Source organism: Sceloporus undulatus, chromosome 6, assembly GCF_019175285.1.
Source record: "Sceloporus undulatus isolate JIND9_A2432 ecotype Alabama chromosome 6, SceUnd_v1.1, whole genome shotgun sequence".
Lineage (NCBI taxonomy): Eukaryota > Metazoa > Chordata > Lepidosauria > Squamata > Phrynosomatidae > Sceloporus > Sceloporus undulatus.
Window position 1 is genome coordinate 79,142,971 of NC_056527.1, and position 11,144 is coordinate 79,154,114.

The following is an 11,144-nucleotide window of genomic DNA, read 5'->3' on the forward strand; positions in this document are numbered from 1 at the left end:
CCCTGGCAATAGAATCATAGAGCTGGAAGAGACCTCAAGGCTCACCAAGTCCAATCCCCTGCCATACAGGAATACACAGTCAAACTACCCCTGACAAATGGCCATCTAGTCTCTGCTTAAAAACTTTCAAAGGAGGAAACTCTACCACACTTTGAGGGAGTGTATTACACTGTCAAACGGCTCTTCCTATCAGGATGTTCTTCCTAATATTGAGATAGAATCTCTTCTCCTGCAGCTTGAATCCATTGCTCCGTGCCCTAGTCTGTAGTGCAGCAGAAAACTAGTTTGCATCATCTTCAATATGGCACCCTTTTGAATATCTAAACATGGATATCACGTCACCTCTTAACCTCCTCTTCTCCAGGCTAAACATACCCAGCTTCCCAAGTCTATTCTCACAGATCATGGTTTCCAGACATTTCACCATTTTGACCACCCTCCTGTGGACACATTACACTGGTTGTCAACATCCTTTTTGAATTGTGGTGCCCAGAACTGGATGCAGTATTCCAGGTGAGGCCTGAGCAAAGTAGAATAGATTACTATTATTCCTTCTCTTGTTCTAGACACTATACATCTAGAATCACATTGGATTTTCTGGTTGCTGCATCACACTGCTGATTTATGTTCAACTTGTGTTCTACAAGGTTCTTAGATCCCTTTCACATGTGCTGTTGTCAAGCCAGGGGTCCCCCCCCCCCCCCCATCCTCTATCTGTGCATTTCATTCTTTTTAATGGTCTGCTCTAGAATCTTTCCTAGTATTGATGTCAGGTTTACTGGATGGTAATTGTTTGGGTCCTCTTTTTTCCCATTTTTGAAAATGGGAATGACATTTGCCCTCCTCCAGTCTGCTGAGACCTCCAGAAATTCTCAAAGATTATTGACAGGGGCTCTGAGATTACATTTTGTTCATCTGGCCCTGGAGACTTGAACTCATTTAGATTGACCAGGTACTTCTGTACTACTTCTTTACCTCATCTGTGCTGCATTTCCCCTACTGTGTCATCTGCTCCATTTTACTCAGGTTGAGCACCATTTTCCTTTTGTGAGAAGACTGAGGCAAAGAATGTGTTCAGTAGTTTTGCCTTTTCTCTGTTTCCTGTTAGCATTTCGCCATCTTCTCCATGCAGTGGCCCTATTGTTTCCTCCTTCTTCCTTTCGCTGTGGACATAAACAATTTTTTGTTCCAGGGAGACAACACATCTCTGGAGACATCTTATGAGACCTGCAAACCACTGGCTCTGTATCCCAAGGTGTCCACTACCACCACCACATGCCTGTTTTGGAGTTTGGCCGGGGCCATTCCCTATGCTAATTCTACCAAAGGCTCACTTTGCCTGAGGACTGACCCTGCTGATCTTCCTTATTTCACTGATAGAGAGCTTCAGGTTGATTCTGTAGCTTCAGGTTTCAGAATGAATGCTGGTCCATCTACTTCTGTGTGTCACATTCCTCCAGATGTCCACCTCCTTTGCATAGGAGATGGCCTCCTCCCCAGAAACTTCCCCTGTGTGTTCCCTATCCAGGACACTCTGCTCTGCTCTGTCAAAGAAATCCTCTTACTCCCTAATATGCACAAGAGTAGATATTCTGCCCTCAAGTTTCTGGACCTTTTCTTCCAACATGGCCACCAGCTTACAAATGTTGCAGGCATAGCTACCCAGATTCACCAGCAAGAAGACAAACATATCACAGCTGTTGCAATAATTGCAGCAGGTCTCTTACCATCCATATTTAGCAGTTTTAGAGAAGGGACTAAAAAAACAACCAAAACTCTGGTCCTTCACCTCAAATTTCTCCCACAAAGTGCCCACACAGATGCCTGTTGGCAGGGCTTCTGTTCAACAACTGGCCCTCCGAGACTGAACTCTAAGGACAGAGGCAGCAGGTATATATATGGAGCTAGTTGCTGGTATCTCTTCCCACTAATCAGATCAGTGGCTCAGCAGAATCCCTGCCTCCTCCGACCATGCGCTCAGGAAGAGCACATGGCCCAAAAAACCAAAAGCTCCCAAGAAGCCCATTTAAAAAGTGAAGAAGTAAAGGATGACTCTTCAAACACAGCTCACCTTCTGCTCTCTACTCTGAGGACAGGTTGTGTGCCCTTGAACTCTGGAAGCCAGTTGCTTTAGTCCTGTTGCGATAGGATGTCACCACCAGGATTTCTGTGATTCATCGACTCTGTCTGTGTAAGGTGATTTGTATTCCAAGATTCCTATTCTTTGGTGTAGCTGGATGCATTGCACAGAAGATGGGGCTCCCCATTGAGCTTGTGGCTGTGGTCAATGACAATGATGTTGTACACAGAGCTATTCAGCATGGAGATTTCTCAATGTCCAAGACGGTGAAGTCAACACTAGCCTCAGCAATGGATATTCAGGTAGGCACTTGGTGGTGGGGTGTTCTTGTTTGATTAGGAGGGTGCAGGTTTAAGGACCCATCTGCAATGCCTCCCTTGAGTCTCGGGTCCAAAACACACTGCAGAAATAATTCAGTTTGAGACTGCTTTAACTGCTCTGGCTCAGTGCTAGGGAATCCTGGGATCTATAGTTTTGTGAGACATTTAGCCTTCTCTGTCAGAGAGCTCTTGCCACAATAAATTACAATTCCTAGGAGCACTAAGCCAATGTGTTTTGGATCTCTGATTCATTCCTTACTCCAGTAATGGGCCACTCCTGTTTGCTCTCTTTAGAGACCAGCTGCCCTCTACTGCAGGAATAAGGAATGCTGAAATCTTTTAGATGTAATTGGGTTGACTTTTCTGTACTTTCACCCTTTTGACGGTGGATTTGCAGTTCAACAACATCTCAAGGCCACATGTTCCCCATCTCTCTTCTACTATCATCTTTTAGTTGCTATTCTACTTGGCTGAAGCAGAAAGAGAATGTGGGAAACAGGACCCAATCTATTATGCAGTAATGCTGCAGTATTGTAATTGTAATTTTAACCTTGCTGTGATCCTGCTTCGATCCATTGGGAGAGGCAGGAAGATAGAAATAAAATTATTATTATTATTATTATTATTATTATTATTATTATTATTATTAATATTATTATTGGTTGAGATATTAGTTTCCATTTTTACTCTCTTCCTGGACTGTTTCCATTCCAGATGGTCCTTAGAAGAGCTATTATGTATCTAAAAATTGCTTGTTTTCCTTTTCTTTTTTCTTCTTATGTTGTGTGTTGTGACCTGTAAACATGAAGGCAGGTACTATAATTTTTAATTTATGCAAGCACCTTTGTAGAATTTTTGAATGAAGGGAAGGGTACAGTAATAATATTTTAGATAAATAATTTTTGCCACTGTTGTATTGAAGAAAGTACCCTTGTCCACATTGTGGATGGGAATTTTTTTTCTTATCCTTGTGCCAATGTGACTTCAGAGAACTATGAGTGTTAACAAAAAATAATTCACCGAAAGATCTAGATATCTCACATTTCAGTAGGATTTGTACGATTGTTATCAGTAGGCTTTGTATGATTGTTTTCCCCAGTAACACTTAGTAATGTATGGCTTGTTTTTGTTGTGTGCCTTCACGTCATTTCCAACTTACGGTGACCCTTATGGCAACCCTAAGGTGGGATTTTCTTAGCAAGATTTGTTTAGAGGAGGTTTGCCATTGCCTTCCCCTGAGGCTGAGAGCATGTCACTTGCCCAAGGTCATCCAGTTGATTTCATGGCCAAGTAGAATTGAACCCTAGTCTCCAGGATCATAGTCCAACACTCAAACCACTATGCCACACTGGTTATAGATAAATAAACCATGATTATAAATTCACTGCCTTCCTAGTTTGGCCCACTGTGATAGTCCCACAGGAAAAGGTTTGGCTGCTTTAAATTGTTTATGCTGGATCTTTGAACAATTTGCAGGAGGGACACTTGTGGCCCTGTAGTTGATGTTGGATGCAATTTTCATCATCTCACACCATTGGCCAGAACAGTTTAAGGGTAATGGGAGTTGTAATACCCAGAGGGCCACATGTTTCTTACACCTAAATTAGAACGATCCCTCATGGGATTTCTGAAATTCAGCCTTTTGATACTCTGAATATTAGTGATATAGACTTGAGTCGTTTGACTCGGACTTGAGTTGGACATAGGCTGTTTCAGTGACTTGACTTCAACTCGACTCTGCCATAAATGAAGCACTGACTCCACTTGACTTGAGGCTTCTACATTTTTTAGCTATTGCAGTTTGTTGCAAACACATCTGAAAAACCTTCTGCATTTGCAGATTTCTTCTACTTTTAGAATCCCGTTTATAAGTAGGATTTGTCTAGTGTGATAAGGCTCTCTGAGGGGAACAGCAGCCTGTAAATGTGTTCGAACATACAGCTGCCAATAATATATAGCTTAAATTTCTTTACCTACATTTGTGCACATCATTTATTTTATAGGTTTTATAGTTATAGATTTTATAGTTATTGAAACTCCATCCTCATGCACATACTTTTTTCTACTTAGCTCCCAGTCTTCAGACTCAATGAGATTCAACTTGAAAGTCTCTTGTAAGAACTTGAGATTTGAGACTTGTCTTGAGACTTGAAAGTGGCAACTTGAGATTTGACTTGAGACTTGGGGTAAAAGACTTGAATATCTGACTGCCGAATAGCCTTCTTTTTCATTTCCATTTCTAATATTCATGGTGACTCTTTCTTATAGCATAAGCTTCCTTCATGCTTATGGATGTGATACCCTTTCCCAGAGAGGTTTGACTGGCACCCTCCTTGTTCTTTCTACAGGCTAAAGAAGACCTTTTTTGTTTTGTTTTGGCAAGCCTTTGAAAACTAACTGATAAAGGGGAACAGGCCTTTCTTACTGTGTTGTATTGTCAATTTGTTTTCTTTTTTATGGCTGTGCTTTTAATTAGTTTAAATTTTATTGATTGTTTAATTTTTTTATAATATTTAATTAAGAATTTCCAATACAGTTAAAATAACACACAAAGAAAAACAAATAAAAAAGCCAGAAAATACAGAGAAAAAGAAGAAATAATGTGAAAAATATTAATGAGATACAATATATATATATATGAGACTTCCTGCTTTCCCCATAATGATTATACATGTCTAGATGATGTAGCATCTTCCAATATCCTTACCATTTGTATACTTTCACTGCTTAACCTAATCTACAAATTAAACTCCAAATCAACCTATTATTGATTTTAGTCTGCAAAAAACCAGTACTGTAAAAGGTTTCCAATCCTTTACAAAAGTTATCAATGTTTTTTTTCTAATCAAAGTTTTTAAATTGTTTATTTCAGCTAAGTCTTACAATTTAACAACCACTCTTTGCACACTAGTATTGTTGTATTTTTCCACTTCTCTGCATTTTATAGTCTTGCTGCTGTAGTTGCATATCAAAGAAATCTTCCATATTTTTTCTTCACATGGTCCTCCATCATTCCCAAGATACACAATTCTAGTTTCATTTGGAAGTTAACTGTCAAAATTGTTTGTAACATACAGTGTATATTTGATTCTAGAATTTCTTGCCCAATTCACATGTCCCCCACATATGATTAAAAGATCCCTCCTGTTTACATTTCCAACATGAATTTAAATTTAACTTTATTTTTTAATTTTTGCTTGAGGTACATTTTTAGCTGTGTTATATTAACTGTTGCAAGCTGCTCTCAGGCCCAAACAGGAAAGATAATAATGCCAATGAGAATACCAACAATATGTCACATTTCATCCTCCTAGGAACCTTACAATATGGAGAGGATCTTTTGGCTGTTCTCTGGCTCAGACAGCAATTTGGTCAAGAGTCTGATGGAAGAATTTTATAATACTAAAAGTGTCAAACTCCCATCAGAGCTGCAAAAGAAGGTTAGCTTTTACTTGCATTTCCTTCTGCTGTGTTTCTAACCAAGTTTTGAAGAAACGTCTTCATTCACTTTCACTGGTTAAATTGAAACTGGTGCTGGTTTTAAAAATGTTGTTTTTAAAATTGTTCCTGCTTTGTTTTGTTATTTGCTTTTGATAGGGTGCTTTTATATTTATATACTTTTGTTGGATTTGATAGTTTTTGTGGCATGAACTACCTTGAGAATGGCTCCTAAACACTTACACAAAACCAAAAAGCACAACAGCAGTACAATAGATATGAATGCTACATGCATGTAATATAATATGGAGAGCAAAAGACCAGAATATTTCACTTATATTGCATATGAGCAATATTTATTCATAGTAAGGCTACAGGTATAAAAATATTATGTATTTGACTCAACATTATAAAATAAAAATGTATACAAATCTGATCACAGAATCCATATAAAGGTCATGGAAAATTGTGAGAATTAGTTTTGAAAGTTCCTTTTAAGAAGGATGACTATAATGGCATGTTGAATCCATCTATACCTGAGCGGTGGTAAGATAATGCTCGCGTTCCAGTTGTGGATGTCCTCAAGATGTCATTGCAGTCATTCTTCTTAAAAGGCACTTTCTGAGTTCTGGATACAAAAGAGAGGAGCCACTCTCCTGCATGACTTGGAGGAATGACAGGATACAAATGTCAGAAAGATGTAAAGAAGTATCCAAACAATTATGATTTTTTTTTTAATTGGGTGGGTGATAACCTCTAATTTCTTTACATGGTTGCAGCTCTCTGAAGGTCTGAGATCTTGCACAGTATCAGATGAAGAAATTCTCCAGACTATGAGGAAGTGTAAGGAGGATAACCACTACCTCTTGTGTCCCCACACCGCTACTGCTGTTTGCTACCATTACAAGCACTCTGATTGCCATCCAAGCATGTAAGGATTTCTCTGTCAAAAATTAGACCTTTTGCAGGATGTACATGCATGCAATAATGTGTAACCCCTCCCTAAGACTGGCTTGAAGACTGTACATGAAGATCAAAAGTGGCTAATGGAACACTAGTTTTAAAAAAAACACCAAAGGATGTCTAGGAAGTTACGGGTCAGTTAGCTTAACCTCTCTTTTGGATAAATTAGTCGAAAACATTATTTAAAAGAAAATGATCAAAGATATCAAAGGCCATGTGTTACTGAAGAAGAATCAGCATGATTTTTACAAAAGTGAGTTTTATCTCACTGTTGTTTTAGAGATCTTTCAGACTGTCACCAAACCATTTGGATGCAGTGATGGAATAGAAATTGTGTTCATAGGCTTTTAGAAAGTTTTTAACTGAGTCCCCCACCAAACACTCCTGAGCAAACTTTGAGGTCATCTTAAAAGAAGAGACATTCCAATATGGAGCATTATAAAGAATAGGAAACAGGAAGTGACAAGAAATGGGAGAATTGGGGATGTGAAGTGAGTCTCTGAGTTTGCTGGTGACACTCAGATATTTGGGATGGTAAAAACAAAATGGATTCCAAAGAGCTCCAAAAGGGTATTTCAAACTAGGTCAGTGAACAAACTATGTCAGTGAATAACAAAAATTCAAATGTGAATCGGTGTAAGCAGGTGTACAGTAATGCACATAACAGCAAAAAAAAATTGAAATTTTATATATGCTGATAGAGTCTGAACTGACCATGGACATAGAAGTGTGGCTCAAGTGTGGCTCAATGAAAGCATCAGCCAGGATCTGGCAGTGGGAGAAGGATAAATTTGTTGTTAGGAATTAATAGTAGCAGGATCAAAAATAAAATACAGATCTGAGCTGTGACTGTACTTGAAATTCTGCGTACAGTTCAGGTTACCACACCTTTAAAAGGATGCTGTAGGGTTGGAAAAAATGAAGAATGCGACAGGAAGGGAGGAACTGTCTTACATGGAAAGCGAACCCATCCTTGATTATTTAGTTCAGAACAAGACAGATAAGTAAGGATGGTGATAGGATAAGTAAGATAAGTTAGGATGGTGATAAAAAGTTCTAAAACCATTGAAGGTTAAATGTTGGGAGGTTTAAGACAAAAATTATTTGCTTGCACAATGTGTAGTCATAATCATCAAATTAGGTCCTGCACAGACCAGCCTGAAAGGCTGGCCTGGGGGCAGAGTCGGGGCTTAGAGTCCTCACGATGCATGCCCGACTCCACCCCTCAGGGTGCCCTAATGCTGTGTGTTGCAACAGATGGCGTGCATCATCATGATGCACCTCCGGTGCTGCGTCCATACGACGCAGCGCCAAATAGCGCCATATAGCCACACTGCCGTGGCTATGGCGCCTTTTCGAGGATGCAAAAAGGAGCTGCTTTTTGCTGCTCCTTTTTGTCCCCTCAGAAGGCTGGAATTGGGGCCACAGCGTGCAAAAATGGAACACTAGTTTTTTTAAAAAAAAATCAAAGGCTGTCTAGGAAATTACAGGTCAGACACAATAACAGTAACAGAAAACATCATGATCTTGGAACAATTACAGTACACCTGTGTCTTACGCGGGCGTCTTTTACATGGTTTTCAGCTTGTGCTGAAAGCCCTGCGCAGTTTCCTGAATGGTGTGTGTGCCTGTGGCATGTGCACGGCGCACAAGCCCCATTATTCTCAATGGGGCTCGAGCATAGGCGGAATTTTTCTTACACGGCAGGGTCCGGAACGGATCCCCGTGTAAGGCAAGGGACCACTGTACTAAAGAAAATCAAGGAAAAAAGGTGCAAAGTCAGGTTTACTGAACATAAAGAAAACAAAAATAATGACCAGGGAGAATCTACATAAATTCAAATGAGACAACGAAGAAATTGAAAGACTGAGATTTCTCATATCTGGGATCAAACATTGCTCAGAACTGAGACTGCAGTCAAGAGATAACAAGGAGGACTAGGAATTGGAAGGGCAGCCATGAAAAAGCTAGAGAAGAACCTAAACAGTAAAGATATACAACTGAGCACTAAAGTTAGAATCATCCAAGCCATGATATCCCAAATCACTATGCATAGATGTGAAAGCTGGACAGTGAAAAAAGCAGATAAGAAAATCAACTGTCTTGAGATGGTGTTTGAGAATAGTGCTGAAGATACTATGGACAGCCAAAAAGACAAAGAAATGGGTCCTTGTACAGATCAAGCCTGAAACACCCCTAGAAACCAAGATGATTAACTTGAGGTTGTTGTACTTTGGCCACATCATGAGAAGGCATGATTCATTAGAAAAAATAATAATGCTTGGAGAGGTTGAGGGTAGAGGAAAGAGTGGAAGACTGCACAGCAGATGGCTGGACTCAATTAGGGAGGTCATGGACATGAGTCTGCAGGACTCAAGGAGGACAGGGAGGACAGAGCAATGGAGTATGGGGAGATATCGCATCCACAGGGTCACCATGACCAGAGATTAAAAATCAGAATAATTTTGCCTTCTGAAGCCATGGTCTTACAAGGAGCATTGGCCATCAGATTTCCCTAAAATACCTCAAGTGTGCTCTAGGAAAAAATGTACCATGCAGAATGAAGATTCATGGACACACAGACACAATAGTTAGAAGCTGGTGTAGTTCAGGGAACTATGAACTCGATAGACTTGTGTTGGCCCTTGCCAAACCTTAGCTCACCAGGTGGCCTTAGCAAATGACTCTCTCAGCCCCATTTCTCCTACCTGCAATACCTACCATTATATTACAGGGCTTTTGTAAATAACATAGCTTGGGGCGGGCGGGGAGGGGAGTGCCTTCAACTCTTGAATACACTATAAATGTGTGGTGGTGGTGATGATGATCTGGTAAGGACTTTCTGTCATCATCAGACTTTTCTTAGCCAGCACAGATTTTAACCATGCATAATGTGGGAAGAGACCCAAAAGTCCTATCCTCAGGGACAGTGTGACCCTTGAAAGGCTAACAAATCGATGGTGGTGTGGCAAGAACACACAGGGGTCAGATTCCACTGGGATAGGTGCTTCCTTTTGAAATGTCAGAGAAATAGAAGCACAATTTTAGAAACTCTGCCCAGAGGTCAGTCCCAGTGATTTCAGTGGTTAATGGATTGCAACCCTGGAGTCTCACTGCAGAGATGATTCAAATGTCTCTTTTTCTTTTCCCCAAGTTTCAGATGCTGCTTGGCCCCTGCCTCTCCGGTCAAGTTTGAAGATGCTGTTTGTAAAGCAGGACTCCCCCTGGAGGTCTCACCTGAGATCAGCAAGCTGAAAGAAATGGAAACCAGATCCTGCACCCTGAAGAGGGGTGAAGATTGGGCAAAAATATTGCAGCATCAAATAGAAGCAGTTGCAAAGCAACAAAATTCTGTCTGAAGCTGAATATTCATAATGAGTAACCTAGAATCAATGAAGTGCTTACTCAATCAAAGCCTCTTACTGGTCACAGTGGAGGTCATTTTGCTGCTTTTGCTAAAGTTTTTCAGAGTAAGGAGTGGTTGTGACACAGAATCAATGGTGTCAACATTCTGCGGAGCCTTGAGGGATGAACCATCCCATTTTCATTTCCTCTAGAGGACCCGAATGTGTCATTGTAGCTGTCATTTTGAATTAATGGAAATGACAACATGTCACCTTTTGGGCCATGCTGGGGGGGGGGGTGTTCTGGAGTGGAAAGCCCCCTAAAACAGCATGGAACAACCTTGCATAGGATGTTCTGGACATTTAAATACTGGGGGCTTGGGGCTAAAAAAGGAACTTTTTTCCCAATCTGATTTTTTTTTTTTAGGGCAGCACTTTTAAGGGGTTGTTAATCCTGAGAAGGTTAGTGAATGTTGTATAATTTAGGAGCTATACAAACAACCCCTTTCCTAGCCAGATTGGGGCCATGGCAACTGCATGTTGCTGCTCCAATCTGGCCTTTCCGCAGTACAAAAAGGAGCTGCAAAAAGTGGCTCCTTTTTGCGCCATGGAAAAGGCACCATAGCTGCCGACACCATGGCTTTTTGGCGCTCCTTTTGATGTGTGTCATCTAGATGCGGCGCCAAAGGAGTACCATGACATCACCCACCGTGTGGTATGATACCGGTGTTAGGGCAGCATTGAAGTGTGCATTGTGCACTTTTTGAAATACTTAATTCTAAGTATCTCAGTAGACTACAAACCCCAGGATTTTGTAGGACTAAAGTGTTGGCAGTTGAAGTGTTATGAAACTGATAAACTGTGTTGTGTGTCTAGATAAGGTGTTATTCAACCTCCCATTTGATTTTCAGACCTCTGTAAGTGAAATTAGAAATTGTTGATTGGGTCAGAATCACCTAGTAAGCTTCACAGTAGCAGCTGTGCTAAGTTGTGATGCTC

The 11,144-nt window shown here is 40.5% G+C and overlaps 1 protein-coding gene across 1 annotated transcript in view; it reads left to right on the top strand.

The window, feature by feature from the left end:
• Window positions 1-11,138, top strand: part of THNSL2 (threonine synthase like 2) — a 24,428-nt gene extending 13,290 nt beyond the window's left edge. Inside the window, exons 5-9 of the mRNA XM_042473606.1 lie at window positions 1,193-1,390; window positions 2,149-2,382; window positions 5,715-5,840; window positions 6,618-6,769; window positions 9,956-11,138. Of these exons, the coding sequence (XP_042329540.1) occupies window positions 1,193-1,390; window positions 2,149-2,382; window positions 5,715-5,840; window positions 6,618-6,769; window positions 9,956-10,160 (915 nt within the window). The 3' untranslated portion in view covers window positions 10,161-11,138. The remainder of the gene's footprint in view (window positions 1-1,192; window positions 1,391-2,148; window positions 2,383-5,714; window positions 5,841-6,617; window positions 6,770-9,955) is intronic.
• The last annotated feature ends 6 nt before the right edge of the window (window positions 11,139-11,144 follow it).